The 25,765-nt window shown below is 41.1% G+C and overlaps 1 protein-coding gene across 1 annotated transcript in view; it reads right to left on the bottom strand.

The window, feature by feature from the left end:
• The window catches only part of RIPK2 (receptor interacting serine/threonine kinase 2), a gene marked incomplete at its 5' end in the record, with an annotated part of 31,464 nt that overhangs the window by 5,311 nt on the left and 388 nt on the right, over positions 1–25,765 (bottom strand). The window contains 8 exons of the mRNA XM_014518511.2: positions 4,417–4,522; positions 5,185–5,280; positions 5,447–5,532; positions 14,248–14,409; positions 14,743–14,792; positions 16,451–16,608; positions 18,936–19,091; positions 22,308–22,461. Coding sequence (XP_014373997.1) covers positions 4,417–4,522; positions 5,185–5,280; positions 5,447–5,532; positions 14,248–14,409; positions 14,743–14,792; positions 16,451–16,608; positions 18,936–19,091; positions 22,308–22,461 — 968 coding nt within the window. The remainder of the gene's footprint in view (positions 1–4,416; positions 4,523–5,184; positions 5,281–5,446; positions 5,533–14,247; positions 14,410–14,742; positions 14,793–16,450; positions 16,609–18,935; positions 19,092–22,307; positions 22,462–25,765) is intronic.

Raw genomic sequence — 25,765 nt, 5'->3', positions numbered from 1 at the left:
GTGAGCACAATAAGGAAATTCCTGGACCACGGGTTTAAAAGAGGACTGTCCTGGTGAAAACAAGATATGGTCACCCTAGTTATGGGCTCAGATCACTATGGTTGGGATTTGACTATTCAAAGATCCCCAGTAACATTACTAGAAAGATAAGTATTGTTCGGAATTGTGTCACAGGAGACCAACTTTCCAGATGCAGATAGAGGAACAAATGCTACCAATAATGCCTGGGCCTAGTAATTTCTGGATACAGTAGCCAACATTTCTTTACTAAAGAATCACTGAACTAATAAGAGATTTAATGTTGATTTTAGACTCGGTTTTGGCAAACGACAAGGACATTATAGAAGAGCTGATCATTGTACAGATCCTTGAACTGAATGGTCATAAATTGATTCAGTTTAAATTAGTCATAGAAATAAAAGAAATACTAGGCTGGAATGGACCTCAAGACTCATCTACTTCAACACCCTACTGTTCAATGTAAGATCACTTGTATATAAAACATTCAAGACAAATATTTATCTAACCTGTGCTTAAACTTTCAATGACAGAGATTCCACAACCTTTCCAGATAATCTGTTTCAGTGCTTAACCATTTAGAAAGTTTATCCTAATATATAACCTAAATCTCTCTGGCTACAATTTAAGCCCATTACTTGTTTTCCTGTGGATTCAAAGAAGGATAAGTCACCACACACAAATCCTCTACCAGTCAATATTTCCTTCTCTAGTCTAAATAACCCCAATTCTTCCAACTTTTCCTCAACTGTCATGCTTTCAAAACCTGCAATTCATTTCTGTTGCTCTCCTTTTTCCAAAAAGATGTGGACGTGCTGTACCAAAAATGAACATGGTACTCCAACTATAGCCTCAGTAAGACTGAACTTACTGTGATTTTTTTTAAGTGTAGGACTTTGCACTTGTCCTTGTTAAACTTCATACTCTTATTTCAACCTATCAAGATCATTCTGAATCCTAATTCTAAAAGGATAAGCAAAAACCAGTGATAAGAGATTTTGATTTCATAAGGGTGAAATTTGAGAGTATGGATAGACATAACACTTAATGTACTTCAAATGCTGCAGCACACTGAAGTGCTTCAAAAATGGTGTGTTTCAGATATGGACAGATGTACAACCCCCTTTTGGAACCAGAAGATATTAAAGATGGGACATGTGGAAGATTAATATATCTGGACACGAGTAAAAGATCTGTGTTAGTACCATGTGATAAATTATTAGAAAATGAGAGTTGGAAGAGAAATTGTAAGAAACAACTTAAACTGGCTTAAGAGAAAATGAGAATGGGCCCCTTTGAATGAACCAGCTTTAGGGAAGTTCTCAAGAATCAGTCTTTGGGACTGATTTTATTTAATATTTTTTCATTAATGGTCTTGGCACAAAAAGCACAGACTAGTTAATTAAATTTGCTGATGACAAGATTGGGACACATCAGCAACATGAAGGAGGCATCTGAATATATTATATGACAAAGTTGGAAGGTATCCAAATATATTACTGAGGAAGAACTGAATGGTTTTGAGACTGTAGTAACAAAAGGGATGAAACTGAGTAGTAGAAATCATAGGGTCAAGCATTACAGAACTACAAGAAACTGGATCTTAGTTGGAAATAACAGAAACTGGATCTTAGTTGCCATAAACTGGATCTTAGTTGGAAATAACAGAAAGGAGAAAGATCTGGTTACACTAGTCAATCATAGAATGACTATGACTATCCATGAATGTAGTACAGCTAAGAAAAATGCAAGTGTAATCCTAGGATGCATCAGTTGAGGTATCCTCTATAAAGATAGAGAAAAGTTAATGTTTATGTATAAGGCTCTGTTGATACCTCATCTGGAAATTCAGCGTACGGCTACATCACTCTAACACTACTATGTACAAGTCTGGTCATCCATAACCAATAAAGATGAAAATAAAATACGTACAGAGAAGGACTATGAGTATGATCATAGGCATGGAAAGCCTGTCACAGGAGAGGAGACTAAAAGATCTTGGCTTGTTTGGCTTCACAAAATGTGGGCTGAAGAAGGACAGAGGGAGAGAAATTTTTTAAAGCCCAGAACAATGTTGACATAAAAACAAGTGGATATTGACTGGGCATGAATAAGTTTAGGCTGGAAACAAGAAGTTTCTAACCATGAGAGGTAGTTACAATCTGCCTTAAAATCTGGATCTGCATCTAATAGGATACAGTTTAAACATAATTAGTTTAAAAATGTGGGTTGATTAATTTATGAATGCGATTACTTGACATGCTTGCCAACAACAGCAGAGGGCTGACCTCCATGTCTTTGGAAGTTTTTCAGTCATATGTCCTTTGCTATAATTCATGGGAAAACAGAAATTTGAATACTTACTTTGACCAAACTGAATGCTAGATGAAAAATTCAATTAAACTATAGAACTGACTGACTATAGAAAGCAACCAAAATTGAGAAGCAGCTGCAGTAATAAGCGTGGTAATAGTTTTACCCTGATGCAGTATCACAAAGGACGATAAAACCCTAGAATTTATATGGTCACATTAACTGGTGTAGGCATAAAAACGGTACATCATTTCACAGGAACATTTCAAAAGGAAATAATTTGTTTCAATGTAAGTTTGGGAAAATTCAAGGAAAAGGGACATGGTTCCATTTTCTTAAGAAAAAAAGCAATTCCAAAGGATTACTTTATAACAAAACATTCCTTGCAGTATTCGTAACTTCCAAATGGTAGGTAGCATTTTGCTAATGCATGGCTGAAACTGATTACAAAGGTGGAAACATATTCAGCCTGTGATGATTATTCAAAACAGAGGGAAAATAATTAATGTCTTACTGTTATGTTCAGTTTAAAAAAAAAATACACTGGGATGAATTACTCCTCATGACAGCAAAGGGCTATTAGCATCCTTCAATCATGTGGCTTAAAATAAATCAACCAACCCTTACATAGTTAAGGCAAAAGCATCTCACAGCAGTCAATTTTAATCATTACAAATGATAAAATGGCTTACAAATTATAATTTAGTTTTGACTCTGTTCCTTGCCATGAGTATAAGTGTCTTGTCTTCTAAGCCTGCCTGATTTTAAGGCAGATTGTCTACACTTTAAGGCAGACCTCTAACACTTGTAAGGTGCTTCTGTGGCACACTCGGGGTCTGATACAAATTAATGCCTTAGAATACCACCAAAGTAAATAATAATTGTATAAAACCCTCTCCTGTGACCTCTTACAATGAGAGAACCAGAGCCACTCGAAAAATGTCATGGATGTGTCAATAATATCTTTCAGCTGACTCTGTCAAATAGAGCTAAAAGGGTCAAAACAATCATCATAGGCACTTTATCTTCAGACTCTGTGATGAAACTTTCATAATCAAGTTTCTGCATAGACCCTTTTTCTGATAACTAAATATGAAGCGTGATTAACTTTTTAAAATTTCTCATAACTCAGTTCCTCAAAGCCTGTAGTGATCTTCATTTTCCTCTGAATTCTGAACATCAACACATTTTTAGTATTTACTCAAGAATGGAGTCAAATTTCTCCCCAAGTGGTCCCCACCACGTGCTTTTGCACTAGAGCTGCAGAAAAAGAGAGACTATTTCCTAACACTTCCCTGTGACAGGACGACTCTGGTTTGCAGCATCATTACATTAGGCCCTGACGTTGCAATATTAAAGGGCAACGTAATGTCAACTACTCTGTGAACTTTACTGGTTACCAGATTCTTCCTCCTAATAAGCACACCAATCTTTCTTTTTCTAAGCTGAATCTCAATTTTAGATGCAAGTCACTTTGCTACTCCCTCTAGATCTCACTGCGTTTTGCTGACTTAAGCGGCATCTGCAATATCTCACAACTTAGTTTCATCTGAGAATTTTGCCAACTTCCTATTAAACCAACTTCAAAATCATTTGAATGAGGTTGTTAAATAAAACAAATCTGAGCAGGCACACCTCCAATCTGGTGTGTCTGTATTATAACCATGATATGAGAAAAAATGGGACAGACCCTAAGCTTGACTGCATCTTGAAAGTTTCTAGTATACTGAGGTGTTACTTATTTTTTTTAAATAAAATTCTTAACCTTTCAATCTTCATGCTACAAGTAACTTTTTCATTCCCAAGAGTCCTGCAAGACAAGCAAACAGTATCATTATTCCCATGTTTGCAACTAGGAAAACAGAGCCAGAGAAGTTCAGAAACTGGCCAAGGATTCCAAGTATCAAGGCATAGCTAGAGCTCATGAATACATGATTCACAGCCATAAGCTTAGCCATGAAAAATGCACCTCTATTTTCATGTCATTAGGTAATCGAGTTATCTACCATTCAGTGTTGCAACTTTCATCGAAAGTCAACTTTAATAAAATATTATGAATCAATACGATTCAGCAAGGTTGCATACCTGATGAGAGGACATTATATTTGGGCAAACTCCCATGTCTTGGTATTTCAGGCAAGAAACTTCGGAGAGGAAGTGCATCACTTTGCATGGAAGGAACACACGTTTCCTGAAATAAAATGCCATTATATATAAGTAAAACTTTAAAAAAAAAATAGAGATCCTTATCATTTCCCTCTTTTTCTGTCCTATCAAGATGGTCAAGTCACTGACAATTAAAATATCTTAAATCATTTGAAGTTTTATCATATTTTCCCACCATCTAACCCAAGCCTTTATGTCCATAATGATAAGCATGAGCAAAAGAAAAACAAAAACAAAAAAAACTAAGGGAGAATAATTCAAAAACAGCCACAGTACCTTGTATAAGCCATCTCATACAAGGTGTGGGACAGACTCCTATTAGCTGGTACACAGAGCACTCAGTGAGGCAAACAACTACACTCCCCTTCAAGGGTAGATGTGTTCCTCAGTCGCAAAGTTTATAACTGGCTGGATCTCCCAGCTTCTTTGGGCCATCTGCAACTATTTCCATATACAAATGGTGAAAAGGTCTGCTCTGCGATGTGCAGAGGTTACAGACTTCCCCTCTGCTGCATGCCCTCCTGACCCTGCTAGTTCCCCTGCATTGAATGATTCCGTGGCCGAGTAGGAAGGCAAGCTGCAGAAGAGAATGGAAGAACAGATTCCTTCTTACTGAACTACAACTCTTTCAGCATATTTTCACAACATACTGGGAAACAGATTGAACTCAAAACACTAAAGATTTACCTCTTGTGGACTAAGAGTCAAAGGTATGTTTAGAGATGTCAGCTCCACATTGTTTTTCTTTTGGCATAAGCGAATACATGCCGACTCATAATGCAACTGAAAGAGACATTTGTATTTTTTATTAATTGTGCATTAGAAAGCTATAGGACATGACTGCATAAATTCACATCAGCATGTTACACTGTGATTAAGTTTATTTGGATAAGCACAGGCTGCTGTTTCAAAGACTTTCATAAAAGACTGTAAATAAAAAACTAGTTACCTTAGCTCTCTTCAACAGAAGCACTGCTTCAAGCATAGATATTTCATCAAACGTTCTCAATATTGGTTCAAGATCTATTAAACATTCTAAAAAAGAAAAAAAAAACCTTTCAGTTTAACAGCACCTTCTAATAAAAGTAACTGCAAGTTTCAAGTTGCTTGAAGTCTTTTCCCTCATAAGATAACTCTGGTTTGCAGCAACAAATTGAAATAAGCCCTTTTTTCTTGTCCCTTTAATATTGCAAAATTTGTCAACTGCTCTATAAGCTTTTTTGTTTTTCCCCACCCGATAAGGAATATTAATTCTCATTTATGAAAATATTTCCTCTACTAATAGAAGATGTCAGAACACATAGGCAGTTAAGCAAATATTTCTTGCATTCACCATTTCAAAACACACCCCTGGGATGCCAGACTCACACAATCTCACCTAAAGGCCACTTAAACCATCAATACTACAGCAAGGGAGCTCTCTGCTTAGCTCTAAGAGCATGGCCTCCATCAGATGAGGAGTGCAAACCGTTCAGTTCTCCAGGGTAGGGACTGAACAATTTATAGTTGGACCATGATGCAGCACTAGTTTTGGAGAGAAATGCCTGCTTTCTTAGTACACTGGAAAAACAGCACAGCAGTGATCCAAAAGAGTCTAAAATTAAGAGCTGGAGCTTCCTGGGGGGTTTGTGTGGGTTACTCTACAGTTTGGGCAAGATACAAAAAGAAAGAGACAAAGATCAGATTCCTAAGGGAGAAGCTAATAGGAACTGCCAAATCACCAAAGCAAAATTACTCATCCCTCCACTCCCCTCTGACCTTTACTTTCCTCATCCAGAGATTCATGGCTATGAAGCTAGGCCAAGGTAGTGGTAGTGAATGTAATGTCCTACCATATCCAATAAATCCAAATGCTATTTTTATCATGCTTCTTGAAGGTGGCAGATGGGCATAGCTGGAAAACTGATGTCACCTACTTATCTAAAGATGCACATGGCATTTTAATAATTGGGAAGCAGAAAGTGCCACACTCAAACCTATTTCTGTTTTTTAATGAACACCACAGTAGTCAAAGAGTTTTAAAAGTCCCATTTAAACTGAGCTCAACACCAAGAAAAGTTATATTTGAGCAAACTGTAAGTTCTGTGTACCCCTACAGCTTTCACTACCTTTATACATTATACTGTATGCTTTTGTTAAAAGGGAACTGTTAAATACTGTGGACCAGGTAAGAAACATGACTTGGCAACATACCACTGATTAATTAATTAAATAATATGGCCCTGTATCTTTTCTAATTTATTCAGTAGTATTCCTGTGAAATTTACAACCATTTTTTCCTTTCAAGTATTTTTTTTTCTAACACTGACTTTCTCTCTAGCTTTTCCAGTATAGCCAGTATACATTTCTAAAAAGAAAAAGCATTTTCTTATTTGAGTAACTGTGTCTTCCACAAAAGTGGAAAAGCAGTTGTAGAGTGCTGCTGCATAGTCACCAGAGAGAGAAAAAGACCATAAAAATGCTCGTCCGGCATACATCCAACATAGTGCAACAACAGCTGGTTTAAAGAAACGAAAACAGAAACCAACTTTGCAACAGTGTTGTGAAATCTTTGTATTTACAGCAAATAGAATTCCCACAAAAAATCTTCAACATGGATCAAATTCTAAGCTTAAATTGTGCAAGTTATGATATAACAACTGTACTGGTGACAGTCATTTTGACAGCAAACCACATATCAAGATCCAATATAATTACAAATCATCGTTGAAACAATACTTTATAGAAAGTTAGCAAAATGATCTATAGAACCATTTAAAGATAAATTAGAAAACTAGGAAGCTGTTTAATAACACACATTGTAGATCAAATTGTGTTTTAAAGCAGGAATCTGTAGAAATGAAGGGACATATTTTTTCACATCTATGTATAATTCCTAGAATCATAATGAGCTGTACAAAGAAGTCTTGAGAGGAAAACACAGTTAACTAAAAGAAAAATCCATTGCTTGGTAATACTAAGCGATAATATTTTTAATTGGTCTTACTTTCAAACTAAAAGTTGATTTAGATTTTTGCTTGTTTTACAACACTACTATCATGTAAATTAAGAGGCAATATAACAAATGTTCTTTGAAGAGGTACCTCAGTATTTCCCCAAGTTTACTATTAAATAGAAGGAGGAAGCAACAAACTAAACTTCTTAATGCTTGTAATAAGCATTGCAAAATCAAGGAAGTAAAAGTCCACTGGATGGGAAATTCCACTTTACCATAAGACAGCAGCAAAAATAAACACACTTTAAACAGGAAAAAAATCCTACCTAGTTATTTTAATGAAAAAGGGGGCGGGAGGAGGGTGGGGAAGGTTACTTATTGCATTGCTGTTACATTAAGGCACCTATTTTATTGATTTTATAATGCAAATAAATATAGTTAAAACAAAATGATAACTATCTGATAATTCTAGTCCTTTATTGTTAGACAACATTATGCTAAAACTACATGGTATATTTTAGCTAATGCAAGAAGGTAAGAGCTCCCACAAAGAACAACAGTATATAAATATCTCCCTGATTTTAGAAACAACTCTGATATGAAATATTCCTTCACTGGGTTAAAAGAAACTGACCTGAAATTGGACCCTATAATTTATGGTATTTATCAAAATGTTCCCTAATGTTAAAAACATAATTCACCTATCTAATTACAAGGACTAGTGAATCTCACAAACTAGATTAAATCATCCTTTACTGCTATTCACCAGGACAATGTGTTTGTTTGGACTGCAGACACAAGCATGCCCCATAATTTTTCTCACAGTTTTTGGCTAAAAAGAATAGAGCTACCAATGAAATTAAGGGACTGGTTCACCCAACTTGAAACAGAAATGTTCAGATGGTTGAAACCCTCAATTTGGAAGGTGAAGGGTTAGTGCTTCGTACAGAAAAAGAGGATCAACTTTTGACCCATTCACTGTGATAACACCTGTAAAACGCAGATTTTTTTACCCCAGCATCACTCTGCAGTCCTAGCCTTATCAGTGTCAAGTGGAAGGGGGAAAAGAAAAAACAATCTTTTAATATTGTACATTTTAAGCTTAATACTTTTTCTTCTAGAAGATAATCTGACATCCTGGATCACATTTTTCAAAGGTGGGAGCTTCAGCCACAAATTTCACATGCACAAGCTGGGTGGGTTGGTGGTCAATACAGGTCATAACACTTGGCCTGCGTTATTCAAATGCACAATGTTCACGAGTAAATGTTCACTGGATGAGCCAAGTTTTCAGACTCACAGCAAGGTTATGAAAAGTCAGTCTTTAAATTCTGCTACTCAGAATGTAAACAACATTCAAGAGGTGCTAAAGTTGGAGCTAAAAACCCCATGAAGAGCTAAGTTTTGGAGGATGGAGGAAAACCATAATGCAAAGCGAACCCAGATATAAGCCACTCTTTTGATAAAGACGCAACCTGACGAATATTTATAAAAACCAATACCAAAATTCCTCCTCCTCATTTTTCCTTCTCTAATCTATAGGAGGTGTCATATATCATGTCTGCATTCTGAGCTCAGCCCCCCATGTTGTAAAAAGCTTCAAGTCATGATTTCATAGAAAAATTTGAGAAAAGTCACAGAGAGATAAAGTAGAGAGATTTATTAATTGGAGTGAGACCTTGTTTTTATATTACAACTCATTAGGACAACTATAATTTTGCTATATGCTATTTATTTTAAAAAAACCAATTAGCTTCCAATTATTATTGCAATTGGTGGCAGAGACCAATACAGCAGAGTGTGCCAAACAATTTGTATTATAGTAAACTATCTCTCTACATTAAACTATCAAAAAATATTCAGTTTAGATTCACTTCTTATGCTTTGGGTCAGTCCTCTAGAAGGTAAAGTGAGAGAAGGTATAACCAAAAAAAATTAAGGGACTGGAGAAACCCAGAAGGTGCCATTTCCTTTGTAAACCCCACCCCCCTTCCCAACCTAATTTTTTGACAACACTGCTGAAGACATGTTTGAAATCTGGATGGATACAGCCCTCATTATATGGTTTGAAACAAACTAATTCAGGATTTAACAGGACTATGGATTTTGAAGAATTTTTTAGTTTTATAGGGATGCTGTTAGGACACAACCAACTGCCACTTGTTTAGGTGTGAAGTCCCTTTGGTAGTGGAATTACTGCACAATGGAAGACAAGAGTTAGATTTAATCAGGGTTGAAATGGCCTTTGTAAGCAATTTTTCATTCTAGAGTGGGGTAGTTTCTACTCACAACTTTATTGCCCACTGATTTTTTTTACCCCCACTGACGAAGGGGGTAAAAATGGGGCTGCAATCGGACCTGGCCAGGTTACGGGGTGGGTGGATGAGAACAGGATGGGTTTCAATACTGACGAGTGCAAGGTATTGCACCTGGGGAGGAAGAACCAGCAGCATACCTACAGGCTGGGGAACTCCCTTCTCATCAGTGCAGAGGCAAAAAAGGATCTTGGAGTCATTATTGATTCCAAAATGAACATGGGCCGACAGTGTGGGGACGTGGTCAAGAAGGCCAACCATACCTTGTCATGCATCCACAGATGCATCCCAAGCAGGTCCAAGGAGGTGATCCTCCCCGTCTATGCGACACTGGTCAGGCCGCAGTTGGAGTACTGCGTCCAGTTCTGGGCGCCGCACTTCAGGAGGGATGTGGACAACTTGGAGAGGGTCCAGAGGAGGGCCACTCGCACGATCAGGGGTCAGCAGGGGAGGCCCTACGAGGAGAGGCTACGGGACCTGAACTTTTTCACCCTCCACAAAAGAAGGCTGAGGGGGGATCTAGTGGCTGTTCACAAATTAGTCAGAGAGGACCAGTAGGCATTGGGGGAGTCCCTGTTCCTCCAAGCACTACCAGGAGTGATAAGAAATAATGGTCACAAGCTGGCAGAGGGTAGATTCAGGCTAGATATCAGGAGGTGCTACATAACTGTCAAGGCGGCTAGGATCTGGAACCAACTTCCAAGAGAAGTGGTGCTGGCTCCTACCCTGGGGGTCTTTAAGAAGAGGTTAGATGATCACCTTGCCGGGGTAGTTTGACCCCAGTACTCTTTCCTGCCATGGCAGGGGGTCAGACTTGATGATCTGCTCAGGTCCCTTCCGACCCTACCAACTATGATACTATGATTTGTTTCAAGGAACTTATATTTATTCACAAAATATTAAGTCAGCTAATGAAACAACAACAACGAATGGTCAGTTTGGTTGATTCATGGGCATTTATAATCCAGGGCTGTCTGTTAGTCTGGCAAGCAAAGAAGTTCTGATTGCTTACAAGGTCTATAAGCCACATTATCTTTTTTCTTAAAAAGTTAAACTCCCTCTTCAATAATAAACAAAAAATTAATTGCAAGTAAACAATATTAACATTACATAATAAGGGTGCACTGATAGGGATTTTTGGGGCTGATACCGATGGCCGTTTGCCGATATGTGGCCCGACAGAACGGAGAGCAGCGTCCACCTGGTAAGTCTGTTGTAGAGGAAGGAACATAGGGGAAGGATGAGGTGTTGGGGGGCAGATCGAGGCACCCATGGTGAGGGAGTGAGTGGGGCTGGCAATGGGGCAGGAGTGGGCACTGCACAGCTGGGGCAAGGCAGGGCGTGGGACAGGGAGCCATGAGAGCAGTTCATCTGGGAGATGCTGGGGGGCGGTCGCTCCTGCTGCTGCACGTGCCCCAGCAAGGGAGGGGGGTGCCCCACCCCCGATCTGTGTGAAGGGCAAGGGCAGGCTGGGGGCAGCGATGCCAGGCTCTTCCTGGCAGAGGGGCTGGGCCGGGCTGCACTCAGGGCGGGTGGTGGTGGCGCTGGGAGGGGGGCTACAGTCAATGTTAGGATGGCTGTAGCCCACCCCATAGTCCCCTCCCAGTGCTGCTACTGCCTGCCCTGGGTGCAGCCCGGCCCAGCCCCCACACTGGGAAGAGCCCGGTGCCACCCCGGCCTCAGCCCGCAGCAACAGCCCACTGTTGCCCCGTACACAGATCAGGGGGCACACGACCTCCCATGCCTTCCTGGGAGGTGTGCAGCAACAGGTGCCCCCCCCCGCCCCCCCACATGAGATGCTCAGGCTCCATCTTGTGCCCCACCCCGGCTGTATAGCACCTGCCCCTGCCCCAGCCCCACTCCCTCCCTCACTGTGAGGGCCTCATAGTTTCATAGTTGGTAGGGTCGGAAGGAACCTGAGCAGGTCATCAAGTCTGACCTCCTGCCATGGGCAGGAAAGATCGCTGGGGTCAAATGACCCCGGCGAGGTGATTATCTAATCTCCTTTTGAAGACCCCCAGGGTACGAGCGACCACCACTTCCCTTGGAAGTTGGTTCCAGATCCTAGCTGCCCTGACTGTGAAGTAGTGCTTCCTGATGTCTAGCCTGAACCTACTCTCAGCCAATTTGTGGCCATTATTCCTTGTTACTCCCAGTAGTGCTCGGGGGAACAGGGACTCTCCCATTCGCCGCTGCTCCTCCCGGTAAGTTTATAAATGGCCACCAGATCGCCTCTCAGCCTTCTCTTGTGAAGGCTGAACAGGTTCAGGTTCCATAGCCTCTCCTCATAGGGCCTGCCCTGCTGCCCCTGACCATGTGAGTGGCCCTCCTTTGGACCCCCTCAATGCTGTCCATATCCCTCCTGAAGCACAGTGCCCAGAACTGGATGCAGTACTCCAACTGCGGCCTGACCAATGTCGCATAGAGGGGGAGGATCACCTCCTTGGACCTGCTCGTGATGCATCTGTGGATGCACGACAAGGTGAGGTTAGCCTTACTGACCACATCCTCACATTGGTGGCCCATGTAGAAGGCAACCAGGTTGGTCTGACAGGACCTGCCCTTAATGAACCCATGTTCGTTGCCCCTAAGCATAATCTCCCCTGCTGCTCCCTCACAGATGTGCTCCTGGATAATTTTCTCAAAGAGCTTCCCCATGCCCAAGGGCTCAATCTGCCCCCCATCCCCGTCCCTTTCCCCACGCCTCTTCTCCCACAACAAACTTACTAGCCAGACTATGCTCTCCATGCTGCCAGGCTGTGCTCTTGCCTGTCTGCGTGTGGTATTCATCGGCAACATTATAGGCCACATCAGTAAAAAGCAGCCAATTGCCAATAACGTCAATTTTCCTTTTATCGGTGCCGATATGATATGGGACCGATGTACTGGTGCACCTCTATTACGTAATATTAGAGGAGAGCTAGTTAGCAGTGAGAGTCTGAAGTCAGGCACAAGTCAGGGTAGAGATGGACCTTTATATGACCCAGGGACAGGCAACAAAGATGATAACAAGCTTGGAAAGTAAGTCATATGAGGAGAGGCTGAAGGAGGCATATTCATCTTGCAGAAAAGGTGCTTAAGAGGGAACGTAACAGAAGTCTTCAAATACTCGAAGGGCTTCCATAAAGAAGAGGGAAAGCACCTTTTCTCTCTTGCTGCAGAGAGGAGGACCTAGACCAATGGCTTGAAGTTGCAGCAAAGTAAGTTTAGATTGGATATCTAGAAAAATGTCTTCAGTTAGAACAGCAAGGCAGTGGAAATCACTACCTAGGGAAGTTGTGGACTCTCCATCACCAAAGGTGTTCAAGAAGAGGCTGAATAGCTACTGGTTAGGGATGATCTAGGTATAGCTATGCCTATGTTCTACTATGGGTATTTCCCATGTTTTTGGGCTTTGCTGGTTGTCCCCCTCTCTCTCCTTTTCTGCTACATGTGTCAGTATATTTTTAAGCCTCCCTCAGAGGCACTGGGTTCTGGCCACAGCCAAGGCTGGGGACTTTGACCGGGGTGTGCTAATGCTCCTGCTGGGGGCAAAGCCAGAGGTTCCTGGCTAGAGGGTCTTGCTCCTCTGTTCAGGGTCAAACTGACTGCCATATTTGGGGTCAGGAAGGAATTTTACCCTATGGGCAGATTGGCATGTATTGTGGGGGGGGGTCTGCCTTCCTCAGTAGTGGGAAGCTGGCCCTCTACCTGTAATTTCAAGCATATATAGACAACAATTCATAGAAACTGGACATTGGCTGCTACAGTTCCCCTGCTTTACCTGTGACATGTTAGGGTGTTAGGTCTGTGTCGTGTCAGGGTTTCAGTAGTCTTATGTAGGGTTTAGATTAGGATTGCCTGGATAGGAATGATCCTGTTTCAGGCTGCAAGCTGGACTAGATGATCTCCGGAGGTCCCTTCTGGTCCTAACTTTCTATGATTCTCTGTGATTATTGATAAATGAATCAGAGATGCATATGTTTTTGGGATCTTATGCAGCTTGCGTAGACATGTCCTTTAACATCTGATGAAGTGAGCTCTTGCTCATGAACTCTTATGCATCTCTGATTCAGTCAGTCTGTAACATGCATCGCTTCCCTGCCTTCTGCCAATACACAGTTAATTACAGAAATGGCCAACCTGTGAAACGAGTGTCACAAGTGGCATGGGAAGCCTTTGTGTGGCATGCAGCAGACTGAAAGGGGCCAGGCAGTACAGCAGCATCAGGAAGCGAAATCAAAACACAGAGCACAGGGCAGGGAGAAGAAATCAGAGCAGTAAGTCAGACAGGGGAAGGGGAATGGAGTGGTACTTGGGAGTGGGGGAGGGGGCATGGGGCTTAATTTGTGGCATGCCTGCCAAAAAGGTGATCCCCACTGAATTACACAAAGGGAGAACCACAGATATTAAGAGTCCTGAAACAACATTAACCTATCTGCATTAGCCATGTAGATTTATCTATTACTGTTTTTTGAAGCACTCCCTTCTCCCCTGTCAATCAGAAGCAAGTAAACTAACTTGAAAAAGAAGGTCTTTCATCTGGATTTTGTGCCCATCCACTTGCTATTAAGTTTAGCACAAATGTTCGGTGAGGAATGTCCACTGGTAGACTGTCTTCACTTGTGTCTGGTCGCCTTCCTTGTGACACACTGAACATAATCTGCAAGGGGTTTATAACTTCTGTCAAAACAGATATCATGCATTTATTAGAAATATTTTTACTACAAATAGATCTAGTTTACTATAGAATAACAAAACTGCATTTATTGTATTTAGGCATTTTGTTGTTTATAACATTAATTCAAGAGTAAGTTTGTACAGTACATAAAAAATACTGGTTCTGTTACCTGTTTGAAAAGTTTGAAAAACAGCTACCTATTCTTTCACAGTTTAAAAAAAAAACCAGTTTATCACAAATTAATCCTTATGGAGCTTTGCAATTACTACATATCAGCTCTAGCTATATCTCAATAAGAATAGAAAATAAACAAATGCTATAGAATACATTCTTACCTTCAAAGGGCTGTTTTCTTGACATCACTTCCCACACAATAATGGCATAGCTGTTTCAAGTATAAATGTATGTAGTTTTAGAACAATGTTAAGCACTGCTAATATGTTAAGCTTTGTACAATATACACGAAAATAAACTAGCCCAACAGTCATTTAAACACCTGATTACAATGATGCCCCCCATTTCATATATTTCATGAAAACCAACAGGAATATTTCTACGTGAGTAAAAAGCAATGTGCCATGTGCTTACTTTGTGTTTGATGGTTACATGGATTTCTGGAAAATTAAAGAACTGGGCCTACTTTTTAGTCTCTGACTGCATATCAAAATGTCACGAAAACATTGCTGCTTGAAACTGACTTCTAGCTCTTCTAACACATCAGGGACTTCCAAGTTTAAGAGGATTTATTTTCCAGTACTAACAATTCAACAGGCTATGATCTGCTACACTTGTGCTACTACTATGTTTTATGCACGTTTAAAACCTTTAAAGGGATGCAAAGGGCAATGAGGGGGAAACAGTCCCACAATCAGAACTTAGTTAATTCTACTGATTATGGACATGTGAGAATAGAAGGCAGATTCCTCTTCCACAGCTGTTATGAAGACCTCTCACGCGTGAAAAGTTTTTCAACACAAGCATTTGGATTTGTGCATGTATCCGAAACTCTCAGTATATCCAGAATGATGATTTCCATATGATACTGTGTCATTTTTCATACAATACTTGCTATAAGAGGAGATCATCCTAGTCTAAGCCTGCTTACCTACACTTTAATGACATTTTTCCCTATTCACTTCAATGGAAGAAGGAACAGGTTTGGTCTTAAAAGAACTCTATTATCCAAATATCGAAGTCAATATTTTAAAATATCAAACCAAAGATTTTTTTTTTATTTAAATCAAATTTAGTTTAAGAGTCCTGAAACAAAAAATCCATCTATTTAAAAATAGGTCAATTTAAATTAAAATTATTTATAGATCGTTTAGCTCAAAAAAGTTTGTCATAAGTTCATGTTTAATTTTAAATTAAATTAAAATATCAAACAGTGCATACTTATAATAAGAACAAGCAGCAGAAGGCTTCTAGGATATTACAATGATAGCTCCCTTTCCTGCTTTCCCAGTGAGTCTCTTCTGTCTCCTCATCTTGCCACACCTCTCAAAAGCTGAGCGTGGCAGGAATGTTCTCTCCCTCTGGGGATTCCAGAAATGCCAAGACTTCCTCTGTACCTTAAAGGGAGGAGCTAATAATGAGAGATAATGTTTTCTTTTGCAGGAAGCCAAAGCTTTGACTTAGCAAACTGAAACCAGATCTTACTCATGAAAGCTTACTATTGATCCCCTGCCCCCTTCCAGATAGAAGTCTCAAAAATGTCAACCGTTAAGAGGCAAGGTTTTTCATGCAGTATCTTTTATTGGATCTGCTATATAGCCAGGAGAGAAGTGTGACAAGCTTCTGGATACAATGCACCCTTCTTCTGGTCATCTGTCAATCAATCCATTGTGTCTACATTGCGTGGTTAATCTCTAGAGCTAAATATTATACTTACTCTAAAGTTTACCAGGAAAACAGGTTTTAAGAAGTCATATCATACCCATTTAGACTCTTAGAAATAATTTATTCTAGTTCATTATGGTCAAAATCCTTTAACAAATTTTACTTTTCAAATTGCTAAGCTGATTTTAGGATAACAGGCAGTACCTGTATACATCGTGCTTTACACTTGCACGGGTTTTCTGATTGGGATCATAGTCTTCAGGAGGCATGTAAATAATAGTCCCTCCCTCTGGCAGAGACTTGTCACCTCGTGATTGTGACATGGACACTATGCGCCATTTTGATAAGCCAAAATCTGCAATCTGGAAAAGGACAAAAGTCAGTCATTCGGAGACAGAGAGAGAGAACAGACCTCATCAATTCAGAAGTTGTTAAAAGTTATCATAAAAGGGTATATATGTCTTACTAGCAACATGAAACATCAGCCCTGATCCAGGGCTTGTGCTACCCCAGAGTATTAGTCTTATCCCATGTGTATTCTGGTGCCATGGCATTCTCTGCTTGCTGAAAAACTGTTCTTCACAATCTCAGCTTGCATTTACCCACCCTGTACCTAGCCCTGAGGATAAGGAAGAAAATCTTGAAAGCACGAGTATAAGAAGATGCAGCACTGTTTATCTTAGTTTGCAGAATGGGGTAATTTAGATCCTCTCAGACACTCTTCTATTATTTTTGTTGCAAAATGCACCATTTTCCTGAAAACAGGTGCTCCCTGCTGAAACTGCCTCTGGCTCCCTAACCTTTCCTAGGTAGCAGAGTTAATTAGCATACAATGGACATGCCCTGCACTTTTACATGGAGCTGGGTACCAAGGTGTCAGGGACCAAGAGACAGGAGCTCAAGTTTTGGCCATGAAGAAGTGGGAACCAGAAAGGTAGACCCCAACAAAACAGCCAAAGCTTGGGGTGCAGTGGACACAAAGCTCACTCGACAAGCTTTCCACTTTCCTGACACACAAGAAGAAAATGACTCTGAACACCACTACTGGATAACATTGCAAGAGCCGAGATATATGAACATGATTTTCACATGAGAATATGCTGTGAAAACACAAAACACCACACACAGAGTAAAAAGCAATTATTACTAAAATAGGATTAGTCAATCATTATTTTCATGGAGCCCGTTTCTCTCTGGGCCACAGACTATTTGTGCAGGGAAAGTGATAAGAAAAATGATATTTATGAAAGGAAACAGATTCTCTCATAAAATAAGGGAATTTGCAAGAATTAGCTTTTGACATCTTTGGGGGAGAGGAACAGTTTTAAAAATTATTTTCTGTGCTGTACTTCCTTGTGCCAGACCTCACATGTAAACTCAAGAGCATGCCCTCAGAAATCTTATTCATTTAGAATATCTGATGGAGACACAGTGCATGACAGATACATATTTTAGACACATCTCTCTTTTTTTCTAATAACATGCATCAGATAGATCTGTCTAGTATCACTGCTTCTGTCCCTCCCCCCCAACCCCCATCCCCGACTAGAAGGTAAAATCTTAGCCTGTTTTATTTCACACACAGGCAGATCAAAATACTAGTGCTTTCTAATAGCAAAGCAGCAATAGATTTTCAAACAAAGAATCTACAGAAAGATGTAATTGTACTTATTTATATAATATTAATAGTTACATATTATCTATGTAAATGAACTCGTTACTGTAAAGCTGTATTTTTTCAGATCCTTCATTTCAAATGTCCAACAATAAAACAATAAAAAAATTGCAAGAAAGTTTTATTTGTCTATTCAAATTATAAAAAGTGGATTTTTCACCACCGATATTGTAATGTCTTTATCTATGCATTATAATTTCCAAAAACTATAAATGGCACAAACCCTTAAAGTTAAGAGACTTTCTCAAATCATTTTGTGTTTTCCTTTGTGTTAAGGGAAAAATATAAAGATAAACAAAAGATGAAAGCTTCTATTCTGAGTTCCTATGCTTCTGGAAACCAAGAATGTGTGTTATGGAGCTACAGTTTAATGTTATTAAGCACCCCTGTGTCTAGACTATGGACATTATATCACATAATGCAACTTCTAGGAATGGGCCTGAGAAACCGGAACAGTAGGTGATTTCAGAAGGGGTCACAATCCTGTGAAACTGATACCACTCATGAATATTAGACCAGTTTTATTTCTTGCATTAAGTCATTATATCACTAATTCTTCTCCATTGTGATTCTTCTCCAATCATTTACATACATTTGCATATCTTACAGTTGTCTTATAACAGCACCCCTAATATGTTTATGCAACTGTACCTATGAAAACACTTCTGATTCTGAGCTAATTTGGTTATTTTCCTTTAGTATCTTCCTTCAGATATCCAAGATTTTCAAAAACTGAATTAAACATCTACTAACTACATTTCTTTTCCCTGTACATCATGTCACAAAGGTCCCAGTTATGGAAAGTCAGGTCGCTACTAAAGCCAGAAAGCTAAAGTCTGATTGGGTCTACCCCAAGTTTCACTGCAGTCACTGGACTCTGTCTATAAAGATTTAACTGCAAGATAGGAGTCTTTCTACACAACTCAGTCTCTTCTCACTTTTTTGCAATATTAAGAGGTACTGCAGTTCTCCTATGCATACTGAAGAGGAACACAGAGACTAAAATAACTTTACCTTCACATGAAACTCATTATCCAGTAAAATATTCTGGGTTTTCAAGTCATGGTGCAGCAATGGAGGATTCATGTTGTGCAGATAATTCACTCCCAAAGCAATTTCATACAGCATACGGAATCTCAGTGACCACGGGATGTGAGGATATACATTTTTCTACCATAGACAGAAATCAGCAAAGTATGATCTACCATTCAAATCTTCTATCATCATACAAAGATTTTATTAAAACAGGAAAATTACTTCAATAACAGAAGATCTTTTTAAAGGCTTGATTTATTCACTCAAAATTAAAGCAACAAGACTGACTGGTGTTATTTATTGTATTTACTCAAATCTAAGAGAACCCTGAATTTAAGACAAACCCCTGATTATTAGATTGTAGACATGAAAAATTGTACATTTCTTTTAATTTTCATGTCTATAATCTAGTTATTGGAGGGTCATCTTAAATTAATCCATCCCACTACTGCTACAGGGAAAGTACTAGCAGGGAAGGCAGCAGCTGTGAGGCAGGCAGTCTGCCCCATGCCTCTTGTCCTCCCCCCACCCCCTGCCACTTGGCTCCTCTATCTGCCCCTCTGCTGTCCCTCCTCACACAGTGCCTTGCCCCTCCTACCACTTGTCATGGAGCACCCGATCAGGCCAAGCAGTAGCGGTGGCTCTGGCTTCACCCTCCAGTCCCAGTTGGGGTCAAGGTTGGAGCCACAGCAGCTCCCCTGCTATTCTGCATGGCCATTCTCTGCACACCCCCTGCTCTGTGTCTCTTTCCTGGTGCTTCCTCTGTACCACATGCCCCTTCCCCAAGCCCTTCTATGTGCTCCTCTTGTTCTGTGCATCCCTTCCCCCCACCCCGAGCCCTTCCATGTGCTCCTCTTGTTCTGCGCATCCCTTTTTCCATGTCCCTTCTCCCACACTCCACTTGCTCCACATGTCCCTTCATCCATGCTCTCCCAGCCACCCTTTGCCTGTGCTCCTTCCAGCACTGTGAACCCCTTCCTCTATGCTCCCCACAGCACTGCATGCTCCTTCCCCATGCTCCCCTCATGCTGTACACCCCTTTCCTCGTGCTCCCTCCTGTACCACATGCCCCTTCTCTGCACAAGGGAAAGGGCATGTGGTGTGGGGGGAACAAGGGGAAGGGGCACATGGCGTAGGTGAAGCACAGATGAAGGGACATGTGGTGTGGTAGGAGCACAGGGAAAGGGTGTGGGGAAGGGATCCTCCACATGTCCGTTTCCCCAAGTCATTTTCCTGCACCCCCTCCATAACCTCCTCTCTCTCTGCTCATCCTTTCCCCTGCAATCTCCATTCCACTTTTCCCCCCCAAGGTCCTCCCACACCAGGCACCCTTTCCCCATGATCTCCCACACATCCCCTACCTGCCACATGAGCCACCATAGCACCCTCTGGAGCCGCAGCAGCTGCTTGCCTGGCCTGTACTCAAATGTAAGACATGATGGTCTGCCCCCACCCCAGTGCTGAATGGTGAGAACATCCATGTCTTATATTTGAGTAAATCACTTATTACTGTGCTTCCATTCTTTTGCAGTTATACTCTATCGATTCAAGATCACTGAACAAGCCGGCTGTATTACCAACACATTTACTATGTGACTTAGTGTTTATGAGTACATGCAACTCAAATATAGAACTTTTTATACATAGAGCCAAAGCATTAAACTAAACAAAAGAATGACAAATATTGTATTTCTATTTAACAAATGGGAAAAGAGAAGAACAAAGAAGAAAAGTGATATTTCTTAGATCAGCCACAGGCCAGTGGTGGAAGCAAAAACTCAACCTACACCAGAGATACTCAACCCCCAGCCCATGGGCCAAATCTGATTCGTGGAGCCATGGCATCTGGCTTGTGGGACTCCCTGTGGGTTAAAAAATGTGATGGTAGGAGAGAGGTGGCAATAAATGCTGCCATTGCTTCCTGCTGCCCAATTTCGAAGCTGCACGGGGCAGGGCTGGGCCACTGCCGTGTGGCTGGATCAGACCAGGTTGGGCCCAGGCCATTGCTATGTCATCAGATCCATGTCTGGTCAGACTGCTGCTGCACAGCCAGATCAAGGTCTGGTTACAGCCTGCCCCATGTACTGTATCAAACCCCCTACCATATAGCCATATTGGGCCCTGGCTCTGCCCATCCCATATGCCAGATCAGCCACCCACAGCATAGTTGGATCAGCCCTCACATCTGCCCTATGCACCAGATCAGGCCCACTGCTCAGATCTGGCCTACAGAGGGATCTGGCACCACCCACCTGACCTGTGGGCAAAGAGACATTGGGCACCACTGCCCTCTTGTTAAAATGTAATGGGTATGAAACACACTCAAGAGCCAGGAAATTCAAAATGGTCATTAACACATTAACTACATCATTCACTCATGCCATTATGAAAAATGAACAACTGAGTCGCTTAAGACCTAGGGTATTCCTACACTACTGCAATAGAAGAGACTTGCATCATGTAGGAATACATAAACCTTGAACTACCTAGGATACCAGCAGCTGACTAGTCACAACAGCATGGAGTTTGGCACAGGCTAATCTACCTCGCCGTGACTGCAGAGACACATTATAAATTACTTTTAGATGCACAACTTCTGACTTGCATCACTGAGTCATAGGCCTACTTTAAAGTTTTGTATCCAGGCTCACAGCTCCCTAGTGGCAGCAGAACCCCTTTCTGCTAGCAGAGTAACACCTCTGTGAGTAACAGAAGGTTTCTATCCCCACCCAGAAGTTAACAGAAAGAGCATGTAGATGTGCTGCACTTTTTGCTGGCTACTTTAAAAGCTGGTACCTCCCACAGTACACTGAGTGTTTTGCTGACACGGCAACTGTGCCTTGTGCTCTGAGTGTTTACCACAGTGGCTGCTCTGGGCTGGCAGAAAGATTTCTAAAGTAGATAAACTCATTATCTTTAGTCTAAAAACTGGCTGTAGTAAAGAGAAAATTAATGCATATTTACATGAGGCCAATAATTCTGGAGGACAGAAATAAGTTCAGGTATTAGAGCTTGCATTCCAGCTTCTACTTACTAGTAAATACTGAGATCTTGCAATTATTTTTAAATTCACCACTCATTTTCCTGTATTTTTTCTTTTAAAATCCTGATACTAGGGTTGGCATAATGTGGTGTACTGCTGCACCCAAGGAGAGCTCCACTGACTTCAGTGAGGCTCTTTATTGATGCCAGGGGGCTGACTGACCATAGTAAATTGTAGGCCAGGACTTAATGCCTTCATTTCCTTTTAAATGTTTACTACATTACTTCTGCCAAACATAAAAGCACAACTTATTTAAAATAAAATAGAAGCTACATGCATGTGACTTTAGAAAAACACTGTAAACTTACCTCATGTAAAAGTTGGTTTAATGATCCATTTGTCATGTATTCTGTCACTATACCCAGAAATTCAGGTTCATTGCATATTCCAAGAATTGGTAGAATGTAACTGAATCTGGCTTTGTGTAAAATCTCTGCTTCTTTTAAAAGGTTGTTTCTTTCGCTGTAGGTTAGAAAAAAAATGTAATTACTACAGCCATACTCAAACACATATTATGATCCGGCCCCTTATAACTGAACACAATAATGTATGTGAGAAAAGAAAATGCCAAATAAGCTTAACAGACAGATCTAAAGTTCACTGAACATACTTTGTAAAACTTACATTCTTACAGAACGTTAAAACTGATGGTACTCCTATTTTCCGCTACATCATTTTAATACAAATTATTGCAAAAAGACTGACACACATATCAATCTGTAAAAGAAATATAATCTGAAACAACAACAAATTACTGGATCTGAGAGAGGGATACAGACTGTAGCTGTGTTGGTCTATAGGCAAAAGGAATCGGAACTCTTGGTAGAGGTGATTTTTTTTTTCCCACCAATCACATATTTGCACAAAAAAAAAAAATAAATAAAAATAAAAATCTGTACTTGCAAGCTGTCGGGGGCACACGCCCTTCTTCAGGTATAGGAGAGTGCAAAGGTTGTAAAATTTCTCCTGGGTGGAAATAAAAATTCATATTTCACAGAAAATATGAATTTTCATTTCCACCCAGGAGAAATGTTACACCCTTTGTACTCTCCTATGCCTGAAGAAGGGTGTGTGTGTCTGACAGCTTGCAAATATAGGGGTATTTTTTTTGCAAATATCTAGTTGGTCTAATAAAAGCTATCACACCTCTACCAAAAGTTCTGATTCCTTAGATCTGAGAGAGAAAGATAGGCTTCCCCAAGCTAAATCCCAAAACAATATTCAGTATTGGGCTTTGCTGTAGACAGGAAACCAGTGTAGATATTATTTCCACTCATAATATGTTTAATTTTTTTTTTTTTTTAAGTTGAAGGGGTGTCTCACCTTGCTTTGGATGACATGGCATTTAGAAACATTAAGAAGCAAATTTACCATAGTGAGGCAAAAAAAAGGATGAGTTCTGACTGAACTCTGGTCAGGCATTACTGTGGCAAGTTTTCAAAAGTAAGAGCCAAGCATGTTTACATACGTGAAAGGGAAGTGGCAAGAGTTTGGATGATGAAACACTCAATAACTTGTCCTTAGTTTCTAATATTTAGCATATTATATCACATGATTGGGAGTTCCTTGCTTTGATAACTTTTGTCTTATCTCAAGAGTCATTTCTTAACTTTTTTAATAGTTTCCATGTGCTTTCACAGTGTGGAGAACTGAAGAAATATCATCCTGTTCTCAATGCACCTCTATGACATATCCTGCTTAAATGCATTACACTAAATCTAAAGAGGTTGTTAAAGAAGCCAGGCAGAGAAGGTGCCTGAATAACCATCTCCTGAATAAAGAATATCACTACATACAAAGTGCCTGAGTTTATAGCCATCAGGAGGGACTTAGCCACAATCAGGGCACAGAGCTGTTATACTAAGGGTGAGAAGAGGAAGATCTGAAGACAATGATTTTCTTAAAAGACTAATTTCTTCAGATAACATGGAAAGTGTTAGCAAGCATGCTGTAACAGAGGACACAAACATCAAGTTATTTCTTTTCTACCTAGGGCACGGATCAACAACCTATGGCTCGCAGGCCAGATCAGGCTCACAGAGCTATTGGATCCTGCCTGTGGATGTGGAGCTTTGGGTGGCATCCAGCAGGCAGGCACCTCAGCTATGGGAGCTGTCCTTGTGCTCCTACAGGAAGACGCACTGAGGTGGGTCATTCTGGCTGGCAGCCAGAAAAGGCTGCTGCCTGCTAATCTAGGGGAACGATACAAAAGCTAAAAGCAGGTAAAACAGAATGCATATAGGACTCTCATTTTCAGTACCATTTTAAAGTACTGTGTGCTTTTTGGCAAAGCCAATCACACTTTGTTTTAGAGAAGCTGCTTCTGGGTCACCACATACTATTACTATGTACAGGCTCCTAAAGGAAAACTCTGCATTCCCCACCCATGGCCCCACCAAGTCCCAGGACCTCCTGGTCAACCTTGTCCTGGCTCTGGCCAAGCTGGACATCTGTAAGGCCAGGAAAGAGGCTCTGGCTGGGAGGAACCCAGGCGAGTGTGGGGCTGCTTTCCTGGCACTCCTCCGCTCACAATTCTGGATGGAGTTTCACTGGTTAGTGTCTACAGGCTCCCTTGACTCCTTCAGGGGGCAGTGGGTGCCAGCCGGTGTGCTGTTTGGTGTCCACTTCTGTAGCCCTAGTTTTTAACTTATGACATCATTTCTGTTCCTGACTTCTTTTTTGTTGTGCCCGACGTTTAGCTGATGTGTCCTCAGTGGCCTCTCTTCTTAACAAGAGGCGTATACATTTCGTAATGGGCTACGGTCCATGAGTTTTTTTGGCACATCAAACAAGCCAAAAGGAAAACTCCGCATCCTGCACCCATGGCCCCACCAAGTCCTGAGAACGTCTGGTCAACCTCCTCCTGGCCCTAGCTAAACTGCTAGCCATTTATCGGACCAGGAAGGAGTTTCTGGTTAGCAAGACCCCTGATGACTGCAGGGCTGTCTTCCTGTCCCTCAGCCAGTCATGTCTCCAGGCAGTTTCACTGAGCAGTGTCTACCGGCTTCTCAGACTTGTTCGAGAGCAGTGGGCATGGGCTAATGAGCTCTGCTCAGCTGGAGCACTTGTTATTAACCACCAACCCAAACCCCACTCGTTTTCCCTTCTGTAGTGCCCTGCAATCTATTTATGCATGGTTAGTGATCCCCAAAAACAACAGGAGAGAGAGCTAAGAGTTTCTTTGTAAGCCTTGCCCAATGCTTATGTGCATCAATTGGCCTAAATGGAAACTCAGCAGGCCAAAGGTTGCTGCTACCCCTGCAAAAGCATCTGTGTGGGCAAGGGGGGTAGGGCGGAGGATTTGTAACCAGTCATAGCCACAGTCAGAGAGCGTCTGGATCTGCCCAAAGGGAAGTTGAGCTGGTGACTTAAAAAGCACTTGACCGGGCAGCACTTGAGATGCCGGAGGCTGCGACCTACCTAGAGACAGAAGCGGGCATATCAACACTGAGCCACTAACTGTACCCCAGGCAGCCAAAACTAAAACAGCTAAAACTCAACTAACCAATGTCTGGCAATTCAATTAAGAAAAATAATATAAGGAGGCAAGAATAAGAGTATAATAAGCCAGGGCAGGGGGGGTTGGACTAGGTGGCCCCTGCAGGTCCCGGCCAGCCCTACTCCTCCAGGAGAACCAAGCTTGCCAAGATGAACTTTTCCAATTATGTTAGTCTAATAAAAGATATCTGATTGACCCAAACAACCTTGCCTGCCCCAGCATGGCTACAACCTACACCAGTGAACCGCTGGACCTGAGGGGGGGGGG

The sequence above is a fragment of the Alligator sinensis genome, unplaced genomic scaffold (assembly GCF_000455745.1).
Source record: "Alligator sinensis unplaced genomic scaffold, ASM45574v1 scaffold717_1, whole genome shotgun sequence".
Classification (NCBI taxonomy): Eukaryota; Metazoa; Chordata; order Crocodylia; family Alligatoridae; genus Alligator; species Alligator sinensis.
The sequence above is the reverse complement of the archived record's forward strand: the minus strand, read 5'-3'. Positions and strand labels throughout refer to the sequence as shown.